At 37.9% G+C, this 20,151-nt stretch overlaps 1 protein-coding gene across 1 annotated transcript in view; it reads left to right on the forward strand.

The window, feature by feature from the left end:
- RYR2 (ryanodine receptor 2) overlaps positions 1-20,151 on the forward strand; it is a 787,527-nt gene that overhangs the window by 212,987 nt on the left and 554,389 nt on the right. Inside the window, exon 2 of the mRNA XM_037737814.1 lies at positions 5,141-5,260. Within this exon, the coding sequence (XP_037593742.1) occupies positions 5,141-5,260 (120 nt within the window). The remainder of the gene's footprint in view (positions 1-5,140; positions 5,261-20,151) is intronic.

Genomic DNA, 20,151 nt, shown 5'->3' on the forward strand with positions numbered 1-20,151 from the left:
TTGTTTCACCATTTTGGCCAGGCTGGTCTTGAACTCCTGAACTCAGGTGATCTGCTTACCTTGGCCTCCCAAAGTGCTGGGATTACAGGCCTGAGCCATCATGCCTGGCACAGACTCAGTTTAATAATCAGACAAAAATTACACAAATGAATGCATAACAACAATTGAGGAAATTAACGAAAAAAATACAATGTTATGGGAGCACAAACCAGAGGAATTAACAGCCTGGTGGGTCCAATCTCAAACAGCTTTGAAAGGATGCCTGGGTTGAGATTGAAAGATGGATAAGTGTTAACTAGAGAAGAGAGAAAGCGGTTTAATGGTGCGTGCAAAAGTCCTGTAGGAGCACAGGGATGAAGGGAGGTTGGCTGGAGATACTGGGCTGGTGCCAGCCCATGCAACGCAGGGCCTTGTAGACGGAAGGATTTTGTTTGTTTGTTTGTTTTGAGATGGAGTCTTGCTCAGTTGCCCAGGCTGGGGTGCAGTAGTATAGTCTTGGCTCTCTGCAACCTCTGCTTCCCAGGTTCAAGAGATTCTCCTGCCTCAGCCTCCTAAGTTGCTGGGACTACTGGTGCACACCACCATACCTGGCTAATTTTTGTATTTTTAGTAGAGATGGGGTTTCATCATTTTGGCCAGGCTGATCTTGATCTCCTGATCTCAAGTGATCCACCTGCCTCGACCTTCCAAGGTGCTGGGATTACAGGTGTGAGCTACTGTGCCTGGCTGGCTGAAGCATTTTTGGCTTTTATCTTTAGAGCAACTGGAAACCACTGAAGGGTTTTAAGCCAGCACATAGTCCAGTGTGGCCTCAAGCTAAAGCTCCTTGGAAGGGAGTTTGCAGGGTGGAGAACCATTCGGTGGATTTTGAAGATGTCAAAATGGGAGATGATGGTAGCTTGGACTAGGGTGGTGAGAAGTTGATGGATTGGGAAGTATTGATGGAGTAGAATCCATAGGACTTGGTGACTCCAAGGTGAATGTCACCCGTATGTAAGTGCTTCCATTTATCTCATTGCTCAGGTTTCTTGTAAATGGTTGATTATTTATTATTGCATCCAGAATTTGTATAAAGAAGGATCAGTAAATTTGTTTTTTCAAGTTTACTTAGTAAAGGGTGAATATTTAGGGTGCTTTTAGTTTTTATGGGCCAAGGTAAGAAAAATGATGGTCATCATGTGCATTCAAGCACTCAGAAACACTATTGGCACATAAAACCAAAATGCAAAAGCAAGACCTGAATTACAAGTCTGCACCTCAGGGGCTGAATAGCAAAGACTAATTCGGAAGAGGCCTTATGACCCAGGATGACATACTTTAATTAATATCTTTATTGTTCTGTGAAGACAGGTTAACCCTCTGGATCCCATCAGTATTAGGCAGTGTTGATCTTTATTCTTGGAAAAGAAACTAGATTGTGTGTGTGTGTGCGCGCATGTTTGCGTGCAATATCTTCATGTACACTTCATATATATGTAAATTAGCAGATTTATTACATATGGATAACAATAAATAGAAAACATTAAGCTATTTATCAAAACCTCTCAGATGCCTACTCTGCATGCTCTCAGACCACAGTGATTCTAGACAGGAAGTGTGCTTTGAGATGAATGATGGAATAATTAAAAGCAACTGGCAGGTGGCTTGTGAATTGGTGTTTGGTTTATTAAGTGTTCGGTATATTTTACTTCCTGTCCAAAAGGAAGCTTTTGCTCACTGGAAAGTAAAATAAACAGAGCTCCTGAGTAAACTGGCAAAAACTTTGATGAGTCCGCTGGATTAGGTTGTGCCATTCAAAGCCGAACCATGATTGAAAGCTGTGGCAATAGCGTCTCTCCGTGGTGGTAGAGCATAGCTCCCCTGAACTTAATGTTGCTTCATTGCCAGGCACTCCGTCATACAACGTCAAGGCACTGGACTGATGCGAAACTTTGCATAAGTGAGTTGCTTTCTTAGATTGGATTGGACAGCTTAATATAATATTTAAATTTATTCCTTTCCCTTATATAATTGTTATGTCTCACATATTAATGGGCATCTCCACATGAGCTCTAATTTCTGATTTGTCCAAAGTACATAGGCTTATTTTGACTGTTAATGATTATCTTCAAACTCCTATAGGTTTCCTATATCATATACCGAAAAGATATTCATATCTGGCTGGGCACAGTGGCTCATGTCTGTAATCCTGGCACTTTGGGAGGCCGAGGTGGGTGGAATGCCTGAGCTTGGGACTGTGAGACCAGCTTGGGCAACATAGTGAGACCCTGTCTCTACTAAAAATACAAAAATAGAGCAGGGCATGGTAGCGCTCGCCTGTAGTCCCAGCTGCTGAGGAGGCTGAGGCAGGAGAATCGCTTGAACCCAGGACGTGGAGATTGCAGTGAGCTGGGATTGTGCCACTGCATTCCAGCCTGGGTAACAGAGTGAGACTGTGCCTTAAAAAAAAAAATACAAAAAAAAAAAAACAAAAAACCAAACAACTAGAACAAAAAATGATACTCATATCTTTCTTAGAATCTGTATCTTTTCTGGGCCCTAGATCCTCAGCATGTGGGTTATACTGGAGAGCTTGTTAGAAATGTACAATCAGCCCCACCCAAGACCTTCCCAATCAGAATCTGTATCTTAGCAGGATCCATGGGTGACAGGATGCATCTTACAGATTGAGAAGCACTTTTATAGACAAGAAAGATGGTACAAATCAATTGAATCTCTAGAAGCAGTGTGGGACTACAGACTGAATTATCTGAATCTAATTCAGATAAATTAGGCTTACTGATCAATTTCTGGAAATATGTCTGATAAGCCCTCTGAGAGTAACAAGCTACTTTATGCCTCATTTTCCTCATTTAGATATGTGTGGGTCATTGTTATCCCACAGGGTATAGTGAGGATTAAGTAAGTTAATGCCAGGTTGGGCATTGACTGTACTTTTGGTAAAGATGGTGTGCCTTCCCTTCTTCTGGGGCTCACTGAGTAAGCTCTGTTACTCCCACTTGTTCCATATGCCTGTGGTTTTGTTTTCACCCTGCCTTGCTGTCTTCTCTTATTCTCATTCCCAAACTGTCTTCCGTTAGTAACCAACTGTGTACTAAATTGTGTTTAGGTAGCCTCCAGCATCCGAAAGAGCTCATCTTACTCAAGAGTGTAGTTTGCTTGTTAGAGTTAGTTCCCCAGGGTAGGTGAGACAAAATAGTAAAAGCCTCTGGTGATTTGATAAGGCATTGAGCACATCAGCACAATTTTTGGTTCTTTTTTTTATTGCACTGCGTATTTGGAACACGATATAGCTTTGATTTTGCAGATTATATAAGCTCCAAAGGACTTCTTGATTGTTTTTATTAGAGCCACGCTGGACATGAATTTATAATCAGATGTACCCATCATAGGAGAATAATGCTATTTTTGTAGCAAATGATTTTTTAAGGAAAACAAATGAATGTTCACTGAAAATCAGTGAGCACCTGCAAGATCAGTTAGGAGGTGGTGGTTAAAAAAAGTTTGGCTTTGCCTGTGGCTGGAACTATAAGCCATGCTATTAAGTATTGCTGCTACCGTCTAGGAAATAATGGCAAATACAAATGTGACAAGGATTGTAAATACAAATTAGAGTGGCACCTTTCTAATTTATATAGCATATTCTTTAGTTAGCAAAAAACAAACAAAAACAAACAAACAAAAAACAAAAAAAAACTTGCTGTCTGCTTTTGAGGCTTGATTCTCATCACTTCTGCCCTGCCATTCTACCTCGGTAAAGGGCTTCCTGAGTATGTTGTGCGTCCCTTTTCTCTCTAATTAGAAGCGTTGATTATGTTGCTCATTCACTACTCTGTTACGTTTTCTTTCGTTTCTTTGAGGTTGACATGTCAAAACACGTAAATGGTCAGACGTTTTAGGTATTTGCCACTTAGAATCTGTATTTTCCTTTTGCTTACTGGGCATTTGGCGCCTTTTGTATGCTAGTCATTTTGTAAGATGCTTTATTGGATTTCCTTCACCATTTTAGAAATTCAGTGCTTTGCCTCAGATCATATAGCCCAGTGCATCGTGAGCTAGGATGGGAATCCAGATCTTGCTTCTTCTAAAGTCCATGATTCGTGCAGCACTCCCGCTGCCTGTATTGAGTCATTCTGTTTTTCATCTTTTCCCATGTACAGTTTCTTCACTAACCTTGCTTAATTAATTGATCAGAAACCCGTTTTGGCTTTCTAAGGACTGAAATAAGAAATTGTCTCTGTATATTTTCAAGTAACTCAGAATCCTTCCAGATATGATTAAGCAACTAATGCGTGGTCGAACTAAGATGACTTTTACCATCACTTTGAACTGAGAAAGTTCTGTTATTGACCTGTTTTCCCGTGTGCGTTTTAAAATGACATGTGTGTCTGCTATTCTTGATGATACGTGGTGTCCTAGAAATGCATCAGACAATTGCGTGTTAATTTTGATGACTAAAATCGTGATAATATGAAAATCCTGCATTTTACTTTTATTTGTTCAGGTTGCCTCTGGGAATCAGTCAGTACAGTCAGAAAACTACTGATTGCCTTGAATGGCGGTGGCTCCCCTCTGCTCCCCATCCAGTTGCCTTTTTGCAAGTAAAAAGTGCATTAGGGATTGATTCTGTAGAGGTCTCTTTTGGTTGTGTTTTTGACAGTAGGTTTTTTTTTTTCTTTTTCTTTTTCTTTTTTTTTTTTTTTTTTTTTTTTTTTTTTTTTTTTTTTTTTTGAGATCAAAGTCTTGCTCTATTGCCCAGGTTGGAGTGCAGTGGCACAGTCTCGACTCACTGTAACCTCCGCCTCCTGGGTTCAAGCGATTCTCCTGCCCCAGCCTCCTTGAGTAGCTGGGATTATAGGCATGCACCACCATACCCAGCTAATTTTGTATTTTTAGTAGAGATGGGGTTTCTCGATGTTGGTCAGGCTGGTCTCGAACTCCCGACCTCAAGTGATCCACCCTACTCAGCCTCCCAAAGTGTTGGGATTACAGGCATGAGCCACTGTGACAAGCCTTGATGGTAGTTTTTACATTTGGCACAGATTTTTAAAATGCACTAAAATAATGTTCTTCAAGATCTCATTTGGACTGTGTAGTCATGTCAAGTCTCACCTCTTTTTCCTGTTCTTCCCCTTTGCAGGATGATGAAGTGGTCCTGCAGTGCACTGCAACCATCCACAAAGAACAGCAGAAACTATGCTTGGCAGCAGAAGGATTTGGCAACAGACTTTGTTTCTTGGAGTCCACTTCCAATTCCAAGGTGGGATGAAGGCTTTCAAGGCTATTCAAATATGCAAGTTTTACTAGTGTCATTGAAGTTATTTATGAGCTCACTACTATTTTCTGTGGAGCACATACCATATAAATGAAAGGGGGTATAAAAATGTTTTCACTCTCCATTAAGCTGATTTTTAACTGAGTCTCTCCTGGGTACAAAGAACTAGGGGTATGATTGTTAGCAAAAAATACACAAAGTCCTTGCCCCATGATGTTTATATTCTAGTATAAAAGCAAACAAGTAAATTAATGATACAATTTGAGAACTAATAAGGGCTTGGAAGATTTAATGGATTATTAAGTTTGAAAAGGAACCAACAGTCTTGGCTAATTACATTTTTATAAGCCCGGTTTTCCCTTTAATATATTCACAAAAAGTCAAAACTCTAGTTCTCAGTTCATGTTTAAAATATGTAAACTTGGGTATAGATGTATGTCACATAGATGTATCTGGATTTGATTTTCATCGGGATATGGCTTTTTTCCTCAAATTGGTATCTCCTGCATTGATCATAAAGGTGGCAAGGACAGAAAGATTGTTGATAGTAAGTAGTCAGACACTGTAAGTTATGTATGTACCCTTGGAAATGAACCCAGATATATCTTACGCTACAGAATTTTAAAATCAAAGGCAGAACTTACTTTTTGAGACAAATGCTCCTAGGGTATTTATTCTTTTAGGCCGATCTTTGCCTAAAAGGGAATTGTTTATAATTTCAGCATAGATTTTCTTGCAGAAATAGAAACACTTAAATCTGTTGATACATTTTGATTAGTTATTCCTGATTCCTAATTGTGGATATTTACTGTATATTCTGTATGTGAATGAATATTCGTTTGTGTCTCTCAGGAATTAGAAGTTGAGGTTTTGCTTTTAGGAGCTATTTACTTTGAGACAGACCCACCTTGTTGTTATTAAAAATTTAGGGAGAAATGAGAAATTATCAGAAAGGTATAGTTTTTCATCTATTTGAATCTCATAAAACCAGACAGAGCTGTGAAGAGGGTAAAACTCACACCTGTAGACAATAGAGTGTCTAAGACAAACTAAGTGGCAAGTTATTCCTACATACGGTGTCAGTAAATATATAGAAAAGTGCAAGAAAGGCAACGTGATTTCTATTGTCTCCGAAAAGCAGTGACAAATCCTTGCTGGAAAGCATGGTGGGCCAATGTGAAAACAGCAGCCACTCCAGGTGCGGTGGCTCATGCCTGTAATCCCAGCACTTTGGGATCCAAGGCAGGCGGATCACTTGAGGTCAGGAGTTCAAGACCAGTCTGGCCAGCATAGCAAAACCCTGTCTCTACTAAAAATACAAAAATTCGCTGGGTGTGGTGATAAACACCTGTAATCCCAGCTACTTGGGAGGCTGAGGCAGGAGAATCAACTTGAACCCAGGAAACGAAAGTTGCAGTGAGCCGAGATCACACCACTGTACTCCAGCCTGGCTGATACAGCAAGATTCTGTCTTATAAGAATTAAAAAAAAAAAAGAAAAAGAAAAAATAACCAAAACTCAGAGGGAGCAAAGGAACCATGGCATGGTAAGGTGAGATGTTTCTGGAGTAACTTTGACCCCGTGGACTTTTATAACTTAACATATAAAGCTCCTTTACAGGTCAAAGACCTGCTCTGCGAAGAAATTGCAGGGGTGATGGGGCAAAGGATAGAGCAGGATCAAACCAAAACAATACAGGGAAGCAGAACCAATAGATATCAGAAGAAGCCATGTTTCTTTCTTTTTCTTTTTTTTTTTTTTTTTGACGGAGTCTGGCTCTGTCGCCTATTCTGGAGTGCAGTGGTGCAATCTCGGCTCACTACAACCTCCGCCTCCTGGGTTCAAGCGATTCTCCTGCCTCAGCTTGCTGAGTTGCTGGGATTACAGGTGCCTGCCACCACGCTTGGCTAATTTTTTGTATATTAGTAGAGATGGAGTTTCACCATGTTGCCCAGGCTGGTCTCGAACTCCTGACCTGGTGATCCACCCATCTCAGCCTCCCAAAGTGTTGGAATTACAGGCGTGAGCCACCACACCCAGCCAAGAGGCCATGTTTCAAGCAGTGATGAGAACCACAGAACAAGGAGCTCTAGAGCTGTAAAAAAACAAAAAACAAAACCAAAAAGACTACGCTCTCTCTTCTCCCTAAAAGTACAAGAAAAAGCATCTCAATTTTTATCGGACATTTGATGTGCTTGTGTTGCCTGTAGATGTTATAATTTTATAATATGTATATTATTGTGATTTATATGTATTCGTGGAGTAATGTAACTTACATAATTATAATTATACTTAATATGTGATTTACATGCATATATATAATTTTATATATAAAAAAGAATAAGAAGCAGAATAATGTCTAAAGGTAATGAAGGTCAACTAGTTAAATAAAACGATTTCAAAATGAACTAAAAGATCAACATTCTTTTTTCTTTCTTTTTTTGAGATGGAGTCTTGCTCTGTTGCCCAGTCTGGAGTGCAATGGCACGGTCTCGGCTCACTGCAACCTCTGCCTCCTAGGTTCAAGCAATTCTCCTGTGTTCAGCCCCGGAGTAGCTAGGATTACAGGTGCCCACCACCACACCCAGCTAATTTTTGTATTTTTAGTAGAATGGGTTTCACCATGTTGGCCAGGCTAGTCTTAAACTCCTGACCTCAAGTGATCTGCCCACCTCGGCCTTCCAAAGTGCTGGGACTGCAGGCATGAGCCACCATGCCCGGCCAAAATACGTTCTTAACTCAGAAGTAAGATGAATAGATAACACAGATTTGGAAAAGGGAGCTGAATAACAGGCGCGAATTCCAAATGAAAGAAAAACTAATTTTAGACCTGGAAACTGCATGAGAAGGCATACCAGAGCACATAAACCCACAGCTTACCATCTGCAGAGACAGAGAAGGTAGAAAAGCGAAAACCTTCGAAAATCCGAAGGAAATGATTTTGTGGAAGACGATTTTTCCATGAACCAGGGATAGGGGGTGGTTTTGGGGCGATTCAAGTACATTACATTTATTGCGCACTTTATTTCTATTGTTATTACATTGTAAAATATAATAAAATAATTCTACAACTCACCATAATGTAGAATCAGTGGGAGCCTTGAGCATGTTTTTCTGCAACTAGGCAGTCCCATCTGCGGGTAGAGGGAGACAGTGAGAGATCGTCAGGCATTAGATTCTCATAAAAGGGTGTACAGCCTAGATCCCTCACATGCGCAGTTCACAATAACATTCGCACTCCTATGAGAATCTAATGCTGCTGCTGATTAGACATGAGGCAGAGCTCAGGGTAGTGTCAGCCACGGGGAGCCGCTGTGCCTACAGATGAAGCTTGCCTGCTGCTGACCTCCTGCTGTGTGGCCTGGTGCCTAGGGGGCCACTGACTGGTACTGGTCCATGGCCCAGGGATTGGGGACCCCTCCACTACAGAAAACCAAATTGCAGTAGAGACTCTGGTATGAGGAATGGTGGTGAGCATTCAAGACACATTTACCCCAGGACCTGAGATGGAACGATGGTTTTAGGTCGGAGGGTGTCTCAGGGAATGGTTTTATCCTCTGACAAGGTAAAATCAGTATGACTACCAAAAAATGGGAGAGTGGGGAGAGTTTATAAAAATTCAACTTTCTGATTGCTTTATAGGTATAGTCTAAAAGTAAACAATAAACTTTAATTGGGAGACAAATAGATTAGCTATTTGCAATATTGGTCATAGAACTAAGAAATAGTAATCAAAAAAATGTCTTAAGGATATTATTTAAAAATGTAAGTATTATGGAAGGCCAAACTTCCTAAACAAAAGAGATATATAAAAATATATTTATATGTTACATATTTTATAAACATTTATATTATAAATAATAGTATAATAAAAACAATAAATACATTTATATTATAAATATAAAATATTTTATACGTTCAGATCATATAATACATATATTAATATATTTACATTATAAATTAATATATATTCATAATATGTTGGTTAATAAATACAGATTATATATTTTATGTGGTGTATGATATAACATATATTAAATATTTACATATTTACCTTTATAATATTAATACTATGAAGATTAATATAATCTTAATATTTAATATTAATATTAATATAATATACTCTATATAAATATATAATATATAAACATGTGTATATTATAAATATATATTTAATGTAGCTATGTGATAATGTAGATATGTTTCATTTAAATATAAAAATGCATACTTAATGCTCATATATATCCTATCTATATGATGTGTATATATACATATCTCATATATATGATACAGCTGTGTACCACATACCACATATATGACAGCAGTCCCATGTAAGATTATAATGGAGTTGAAAAATTCCTATTGCCTAGTGATGTCTTTATGATCCCAATCTCGTGTAGGGCTATGACAATGTGTGTTTCAGTTTTAGTTTTCAACAAAAAAGTTTAAAAAGTTAAGAAAATTTTTTAAATAGAAATGAGGCTTCTAGAATAAAGATATAAAGAAAATATTTTCTTACAGCTATATGTGTTTGTATAAGCTAAGTGCTATTACAAAAATAAAGTTAAAAAAAGTTTATAAAGTAAAAAGTTACAATAAGCTAGGGTTAATTTATCATTGAACAAAGAAAATGTTAAAAATAAATTTAGTGCAGCCTAAGTGTACAGCGCTTCTAAAGCCTACAGTAGGGTCATGTCAGAGGCCTTCACATTCACCTACTACTCACTCACTGACTCACCAGAGCATCTTCCAGGCCTGCAAGCTCCATTCATTGTAGGTGCCCTATATGGGCGAACCATTTTTACCTTTTATATCACATTTTTACGTTTTTTTTTTATTTCGTGATAAGTTTATATAAACAGATACCGTTGTGTTGCCTGCAGTTACACTACTCCTTCAGTGTTGTGATATGCTGCACACATTTGTAGCCCAGGAACAACAGGCTATACCATATATACCTAGGTGTAGGAGCTGTACCATTTAGGTCTGTGTTACCTACACTGCATGATGTATACATAATGATGAGATCACCTGATGACACATTTCTAGGATGTGTCCCCATCATTGAGTGATGCATGTCTGTATATATATATATATCATCTATGGGTGATACATACACACCCCCCTACACACACCATACACATAAAATATTTTAACTAAAAGGAAAAATTTCATTTTTGTTTAAAATGAAATTGTATATTTATGGTAGTTTAATTAAAATATGCATTTTAACAGTCTAAGAGAACTGAAGCCAAAATGTATCGATTGTATAAACAATTATAAGTGAGTTGGACTTACCTATTAAAATAAGAACTTACCATTATAAGTGTGACTGCAAAGCCACATCTAACACTATGTATACAAAAACAAAGGCATTCAGAAAGGGCAAAATGAAAGGATAGAAAAGGATATACCAAGAGGAGCAAATAAAGAGAAAGCTGGCGTCTTTATCTCATGATTTCACAAGGCATAATTTAGACTAAAAAACTTCAAGATGAAGAAGGATTTTTTTTCATAATGCTAAAGGGTACAGTTCTCAATGAAGACAAAGTAATTTCATGACCCCAATAACAGATATAACTTTTACAAAATAGAAACCTCAGGCGTTGCAAAGAGAAACAGATATATACCAGTAATAAGAGATGTAACACATTTTAACTTGAAAAAAATAAGTAAAATGCTTAGCATAATCAATAAGGTTGACCTTATAGAGGTATGTCAAAATACGAACTGAAAAAATAGAGTATATCTTTCTTTAAAGTTTACAAACCATATTCAAGAATATTGACAATATTTTAGGCCACAAAGAAAACCTCAGTAGGTTCCAAAGAGTAGCAATAATACAAATTTAACTATAAAGAAATGAAACTAGAAGTGGATTTTTTAAAAAGCAAAAACAAAATCACCCCCTAAAAACAAAAAACACACAAAAGACCTCTCTATCTGAAAGTTAAAATGTATACCATTAGTTAAATCTTGGGTCAAAGGCAAAATATAAAATAAAATTGAAGAGGTCCTTGAACATAATGATAATGAACATCTGATGTTTCAGAAAGCGTGGGCTATAGCTAAAGAAGTTATCGGAGTAAAATCTATAGCATCAAATGCTTATATCTGTTATTTTATTTTATTTGTTTAATTTTTTGAGACAACGTCTCGCTCTGTTGCCCAGTCTGGAGTGAGGTGGCACGAACTCGGCTCACTGAAACCTCCACCTCCTGCGTTCAAGTAATTCTTCTGTCTCAGCCTCTTGAGTTGCTAGGATTTTAGGTGCCCTCCACCATTCCTGGCTAATTTTTTATTTTTAGTAGAGACGGGGTTTTGACATGTTGGCCAGGCTGGTCTGGAACTCCTGACCTCAGTTGATCCACCAGCCTCAGCCTCCCAAAGTGTTGGGATTACAAGTGTGAGCCACCATGCCTGGCCTAAATGCATATATTATTAAAAATAAAAATTTAAAATAAATGAATTAACCATATAAAAACTGGGAGAACAACAAAGTAAGCAAAATAAAGCAAAAAAAAAATGGTATTCATGAAGATAAGAAGGAAATTGATGAGTTACTTTTGAAAATTGGTTTTTTGAAAGATATCATCAATGTAAACAAACCATGAGTTAATCTAACCAAGGGAAAGGGATCAATTATTAGAAGTTACATATGGGTTGGAAGGGGATAATGATCAAAAAAGGAAATTAAGTCATAAGGGACCATTTGTGTAACTACATGCAGGTGAACTTTAAAATCTTCATGAAATGAGTAATTTCAATAAAATAAAAATTTACCACATTAAGTTCATAGTGTAATGAAAATATTTGCTGCCATGCACCATCAGATACTCCCTACTTAATTATGCTACTGAAATTACTCCGAAGTATAGTAAAAGAAGGAAAAGTTTCAAGTTTATTTTGTCAAATAAATGTAATATCGATTTCAAAATTAAAAAAAAAGTCACAAAGGTAATTTATAGATCAGTTTTAGTTATATTGATACAGAAATTTTCTGAGATAAAATATTTTAAGCAATGTTGCATTAAAATCTTTATCATGACTAATGCAGGTTATTCCAGGAATCCGAGAATAGCTCAATACTATAAATCAATTAATATAATTATTCATATTAGGAAAGATAAGAAAAATTCTTTGAACTTATCCATAATAGGGAAAACACACTGGACAAAATTCCAATTCTATTTATGTTTAAAAATGATAGACTGGATAAAGAGAATGTGGCAGATGTATACCATGGAATACTATGCAGCCATAAAAAAGGATGAGTTCATGTCCTTTGCAGGGACATGGATAAAACTGGAAACCATAATTCTCAGCAAACTGACACAAGAACAGAAAACCAAACACCGTGTGTTCTCACTCATAAGTGGGAGTTGAACAATGAGAACATATGGACACAGTGAGGGGAACATCACACGAGGGGGCCTGTCAGGGGGGTGGGGAGCTAGGGGAAGGATAGCATTAGGAGAAATACCTAATGTAGATGACAGGGTGATGGATGCAGCAAACAACCATGGTACATGTATACCTATGTAACAAATCTGCATGATCTGCACATGTACCTTAGAACTTAAAGTATTATATGTATAGACATACAGTAAAAAAAAAAAAAAAAAAAAAAAAATAGCCGGCTGCAATGGCTCATGCCTGCAGTCCCAGCACTTTGGGAGGCCAAGGCGTGCGGATCACCTGAGGTCTAGGGTTTGAGACCAGCCTAACTAACAAGGAGAAGCTCCGTCTCTACTAAAAATACAAAATTAGCTGGGTGTGGTGGTGCATGCCTGTAATCCCAGGTACTCGGTAGGCTGAGGCAGGAGAATTGCTTGAACTTGGGAGGCAGAGGTTGTGGTGAGCCGAGGTTATGCCACTGCGCTGCAGCCTGGCGACAGAGTGAGAGTCCTCAAATAAAAATAAATAAAAATAATAAAATATCTCCTTAACATTGTTTTATAAGCACATGTGCACACACACACTTCAGTTCAAAAGTCAACACTTTCTTTAAGGTAGTACACTAGCAGTTAAAGTCAGTATAAGTTAAAGAAGGATGTCCAGTATGGCCTCTGCGATACATGCCTATGTTGGGGGTAAGAGCCAACGTAATTAGACACGGAAGATCAGACATGAAGAGGTAAAACTATTTCTAGTTGAAGATAATTTGATTATATACCTGAAAATCCCCCAAAATTCATCAATGGAAAAAAACTATTACAGGAATGTATTGCTGAGAGAAATTCTTAAGGTAGCAGGTGATAAAATCAATGGCCACATAACCTGGCAAGATACTGACACCCTGTCTCTCTCCAAAACTAAGAAATTAGGTGAGGTGAGGTCCCTAAAGACCAGGCCCTGTCTCTACAAAAATTTTAAAATTAGCTGGGTCTGGTGGCTTGTGCCTGTGGTCCCAGCTATTCAGGAGGCTGAGGCAGGAGGATTGCTTGAGCCCAACAGTTCGAGGCTGCAGTGAGCCAAGGCAGAAGTGAGCCAAGATCGTATCACTGCATTGCAGCCTGGGTGACAGAGTGAGACCCTGTCTGAAAATAAGTAACTAAATGAATAAGCAAAAAATAATAGTCTTAGTCTAACTTCTCACCAATATAAAGTCATTAAACTTTAACATTATGTATGTTTGCTATTTTTGATAATCTCACTAATGTGCTATGTTTTCATCATATATACATGTGCTAATAAATTAATTTCCTATATGTGTATTTCATCAGTAGAATTTTGAGGATCGCAGATTTGAAGTGCAGTTTCTGTTTTTCTTGTGGATTTTTAATTTTGTTTGAGTCAGGATCTGGCCCTGCTGCCCAGGCTAGTGTGACGTAGTGTGATCTGGGCTCACTGCAGCATCTGCCTCCTGGGCTCAAGCTGTCTTTCACCTCAGCCTTCCAGGTATCTAGGACTACAGGCACACACCACCACACCCAGCTAATTTTCGTTTTTCTGTTTTTTTTTTTTTTTTTTTTTTTAGTAGAGATGGGGTGTCACTTTGTTGCCCAGGTTGGTCTCAAGTCCTGGGCTCAAGCGATCTTCCTGCCTCAGCCTCCCAAAGTGCTGAGATTACAGGTGTGAGCTATGACACCTGGCTGGGAGATTTTTTAAAGCTCAAATTGGATAAGTAGGTTATGTTAATATATTCATTCATCATATAGAAAAGAATATGTACTCAGTCCCAGGAACCTTTGCTCTTGAAATAGAAAATATAGTTTTACCTTATTTATATTGTTTTAATTAATACTTTAAAAAATCTGATTAACTTTTGGAGAGAGAAGTATAGTATAAAACCATTTCTGAGTAGGAGATAAGGGAATATAATTTGTATTCCTGAGAGCTGGTGTTAAATTTTTGCAACCCAGTTTTACTCTTGGGCACATCCTTTTTATTTATTTTTTTATCCTTTAAGTTCTGCGGTACATATGCAGAACATGAAGGTTTGTTACATAGGTATACGCGTGCCATGGTGATTTGCTGCATCCATCACTCTGTCATCTACATTAGGTATTTCTTCTAATGTTATCCCTCCCCTAACCCCCCACCCCCTGACAGGCGGTGTGATGTTCTGCTCCCTGTGTCCATATGTTCTCATTATTCAACACCCACTTATGAGTGAGAACATGCAGTGTTTGGTTTTCTGTTCTTGTGTCAGGTTGTTGAGAATGATGGTTTCCAGCTTCCACCGTGTTCCCCAAAGGAAATGAACTTATCTTTTTTATGGCTGCATAGTACTCTGTGGTGTGTGTGTGCCACATTTTCTTTATCCAGTCTATCATTGATGGGCATTTGGGTTGGTTCCAAGTCTTTGCTATTGTGAACAGTGCTGCAATAAACATATGTATGCATGTGTCTTTATAATGGAATGATTTATAATCCTTTGGGTATATACCCGGTAATGAGATTGCTGGGTCGAATGGTATTTCCCTTTCTAGATCCTTGAGGAATCACCACACTCTTTTCCACAGTGGTTGAACTAATTTACACTCCCACCAACAGTGTAAAAGTGTTCCTACACCTTTTTAAAAGGAAACACAGTCTGTATGAATTTCATTTTAGTGTGGATCGGAAAGACTTAGGCACTGAACATGGGCTGAGCAGGCTCGCTTTGCTGCCAACCAGCCATTGTGGTGGAGAATCATACTGCTGGGTACAGCAGCTCTGTCATAATAGCCACTGCGAGGACATATTTGGGAATTGCTCTTTCTCCTTTTTGCTTATAATTACTTTTCAATCAGTAAAATATTTGATTAAGTGGAATAATTGCCAGCTAAGCTAATGTTCCTTTAATAATATTTGGGTTATTCTAGGGTTTTAAGTTGAAGTACATCAAGAAACCATTCATAATTGCTGTTCAGTGGTTACTGTCAGGCATATTTCATATATGAGCAGATTTTAAATGTGTTATATTTTTTTTCATACAGCAGAGTAACTTTAATCCATGGAAATAGATCAGACTCGTTTGAGTTTCCTCCTCAAGGAACGAGGATGTTTAAACAATGATTGTAAGAAGAATGAGCTAAATAAAACTGCCTTTGCACTTCTGTGAAGGATTGCTGTAGTATTTGGCTTGACAGTTTCACTGGGGACTAATTTATTTGGCTTTTCATGTTCATGACAGGGTGCAGTTTATAATAATAAGCAATGGTTAACATGAATCATTTCATAAGACTCTCTATACTGCTGGATCTCACCTTGTTCAGATGATCTAAAACTCATGACAATAAATACTTTAACAAATAATTACATATCTAATTTTATACTAAATGACATTCTAATGATTGTACCGCTGTACTCCAGCCTAGGCAACAGAGTGAGACTCGTCTCAGTCAATAAATCAGTTAATTAGATCCCAAATTCTACTAGGTTATAAAGCAGTGATAGTTTTTAAGTGCTTGAGAATGATTATTACAGAAATTTAAAATTGAGCAAAAAACGTTGTAAAACCAGGAAAGATTTTAGCATCATTACATGAGGTTGAATCTCATGCAACACCAGGGTTTCATAGGCACAGTTTTATACAGATGAGGACCATCATTTTATACAGATGTGACAACTGAATCAATATGCTGTGCTGCCCCCACAAAAGGGACGTTCATTAAAAAATAGTATTCTTATTCAATTATCTGACTGCTGTAAGCATAGGTTCCTGGTATTGATCATCATGGACTCTGGATAGAGGTAGTAAGAATATCTTTAAGATTTGTTTCATCCAATATTTCAATTATTCTGTATTTCTGAGACTGATGCATATTCACCATATGTATAAAAGAGTATTGTTGATTTTTTTTTTTTTTTTAAGGGACTGGGTTTCACCAGGTTGGCCAGGATGGTCTCAATTTCCTGACCTCTTGATCCATCTGCCTTGGCCTCCCAAAGTGCTGGGGTTACAGGCGTGAGACACCGCGCCCAGCCCATTATTGTTGATTTTTATCAGGTTTGCAAAAAGGAAGCTGGCCCCTGTAGATACAACAAAATTGAGGCTCTTTCTGTTTCTTTCAATTCTATGGCATCACTTTAATTAAAAGTATTTCTTCTCGTAATGGAACATGATAGAGCAATACTTTATATTCGGTGACTTCTCATTATTCACCAGCATAAATAATGCATTGAGATATTAATGATGCATAATAGTTGTGATATTCCAGATGAACTGATCTTATTTAAGTGAGAATTTTTGAATAATAAAAGTGTCAGTATAAGATAAATGCTAGATGATGTAAGAAAGATTCACTTCATAAAGTGTAGAAAACAGCTTAAACAGCAGTTACTTGTTTCTTAATGATTTCCCTAAAAATTAATTGAAATAATAAAACAATTATAGGGAAATAAATATTAACATTATTGCTGTTTATTCTTTCTACTTTCTTCATTTTGACTTTTACAGAATTTTGTTTGTGGAAATGAGAGGCTAAAGACCACCGTGGTTGGGAAAGAACATAAATTATCAATAATGATATTTATTTTTCAATATTCTTATGTTTCAGTTATATAATATTTATTTCCCAATATTTTTAGGGAAAAGCAAAGTAGATGGTAAGTGTGGCAGAAGGGAAATATTCTAATATTTTATGACTATCTTGTCTATGTAGAATAAGTGATTAGATACTTCAACAGAGTTCGGATAGAACAAAAGAGTTATAAGAAAATATTTAACAGGTTTTTTTGGCAGATAATTGGACCAGAACGGAACTGCCTGTTAAATTATGATTTATAAGTTATGTGGAAATAATTCTTCTTAGTTTCCTTTTTTTAAATTTATTTGAAACGGAGTCTCACTCTGTCTTCCAGGCTGGAGTGCAGTGGCACAATCTCTGCTCACTGAAACCTCCAACCTCTGCCTCCTGGGTTCTAGTGATTCTCCTGCTTCAGTCTCCGAAGAAGCTGGGATTCCAGACACGTGCTCCCATGCTTGGCTAATTTTTATACTTTTAGTAGAGATGTGGTTTCACCATGTTTTCCAAGCTGGTCTCAAACTCCTGACCTTAGGTGATCTGCCTGCCTCGAAGTGCTGAGATTACAGGGGTGAGCCCCCACGCCCGGCCTATTCTTAGTATTTTTAACATGCATTTATGCTGCTATCCAGTTAGGGAAGAATGGTGACACAAAGGGCAAAGATGACATCATTGAAATTCCCAAAATAGAAGGCATTTTTTGGAATACTTGAATTACGTATCTAATTTTATACTAAATTAAATTCCAATGAATAATACAACATCAGTATCTTACCTTCTAATGCTTTGTGATATGAGCTAAAGGCTCATTCTGGAAATTTAAAAAAGATTTTAAAGAATTCTCATTGTAGTCATAGATGAGCTTCTAATTTCCTATTAAGTTTCTCATAAGATGTAGAAAATGAAGCAAAATCAAAACTTGGGAAAACACTGAAGTCTAAGAGTCTCCACTAATTATAAGACAGAGGGAACCAGTTGGAGAAAACCTACCTGGAGTTCACCTGTTGCTCGGTTTCATCTCAAACACTGCAAAAAGATTGGCAGATATTTTAATCCACCTAACCTGTCAGCCTCAGACAAAGGGGCTGTGCTAGGAAGCAAAGTGCACAGCCAGCTTTTGTTCCTTCCTTCCTTCTCTGCTCCATCCCATCATCAGCTCCGACTCCCCCCAGATGGTACAGGCATTGCTAGGCAGTAAGCTGCTGATGTGCTGATGACCCATGCTGTTCTGGAAGTCTTAGTCCTCACAAATACAGTATGGAGGGCTTATGCAAACAGAAACAGCACTGGTGGAAGTACAGAGCAGGGGTTGTGGTTTTGATGATGGTGTACCCACTGTAATAATAGAGAACAGCACTAAGGGTAAGGGAAGAAAAAGCTGTTAATTTAGATGATTAGAGCTGAATTAAGCGAATGCTTGTGAAAAACTGAAAACTACACTTGGGGTTTTGTATACTTACTTTCTGAATCTAAGAATATGATTTAGCCATCACTGGAGCGAACACACTTCAGCAGCTGAAGCTCCAACACAGAAGTTGGTGCATTTTTTTTTCTGTAAAGAGCCAGATGGTAAATATTTTAGATTTTGTGGGTCAGATGTTTTCTGTTCATCTTGGACATTGTAGTGTGAAAGTGGCCGCAGACCACATGCAAACAGATGAACATGGCTGTGTGCCCAAAAAGCCTGTACTTATGGGCACTAAAAATTCGACTTCATATTTTCATGTGCTGTAATTTTTTTTTTTCTTTTTCTTGCAATGTTTTTTTCAACTGTTGAAAAAAGTACAAGCTATTCTTTTTTGAGACAGAGTCTCTGTCGCCAGGCTGGAGTACAATGGTGTGATCTTGGCTCACTACAACCCCTGCCTCCCAGGTTCAAGGGATGCTCCTGCCTCAGCCTCCCAAGTAGCTGGGACTGTGGGCATGCACCACCACACCCAGCTAATTTTTGTATTTTTAGTAGAGACAAGGTTTCACCATGTTGGCCAGAATGGTCTCAATCTCTTGACCTTGTGATCTGCCTGCCTTGGCCTCCCAAAGTGCTGGGATTACAGGTGTGAGCCACCATACCCGGCCCCAAGCCATTCTTAACTCTTGGGCTGTGATTTAGTTTATGGCTATGGTGTGCCTTAGCCATTATATATAAGCCAATATAATACTTGCCTTATGGAAAGTATTATACTGTTAAAGGTAGAGCTAGAACAAATGCAACGGGAGCAACCATCAAAGATATAACAGAGGCAAAGCTTTCTGTCTGTAGGTTCGGTGTACCTGCCTTCCTAGAGCTGGGAAAGAGAATACTTATGGCTGGAACTATTAATGAAGTTTTATGAAGGTATAGGGATGGCATCTGAGTGGGACTCCCTGACAGATGGTGCTTAAATTAATGAATGTTTTTGATGTTCAAAAGAATGAAAGAATAAGTGGGTAAAATGTGAATATAGCTCATTAGAGTGTGATATGGAAGGAAGCATTTCTTAAGGAAATAGAGAACAGAGGCATAAAGAAGAAGCATTTGTTGGTGACTGGGAATTCCCAAGTGTTCTGCTGAGGGGTAAGGTCAGGTTTCAAATGCCATGTAGCCAGCACAACTTTATTTGAAAGATGAAGGGAGCTTAGGAAAGCTTTCTAACAGTGGATCACATTTTTCCTCATGTTGCTACTTGCCAATTTGCAGATTTAGACGTGCATAAACATTCCTGGAGGTATAAACATCCAGTTGGATTTTAAGTAAAGATAATATGCCTTTGGTTACACTCTGTTCTCTCTCTTCCTGGAAGACCCTTGCCCATTCTTCACCTGAAGAAGCCTTTTCATCCTTTAGATATCGGTAAAATGTTTCTTCCTTTGTAAAGCCTTCCTGCATTTACAATGTATCTCCCTCCTTTTTTTTTTTTTTTTTTTTTTCTCAGAAAAGCAAAC

Source organism: Cebus imitator, unplaced genomic scaffold, assembly GCF_001604975.1.
Source record: "Cebus imitator isolate Cc_AM_T3 unplaced genomic scaffold, Cebus_imitator-1.0 Scaffold42, whole genome shotgun sequence".
NCBI classification, from domain to species: Eukaryota; Metazoa; Chordata; class Mammalia; order Primates; family Cebidae; genus Cebus; species Cebus imitator.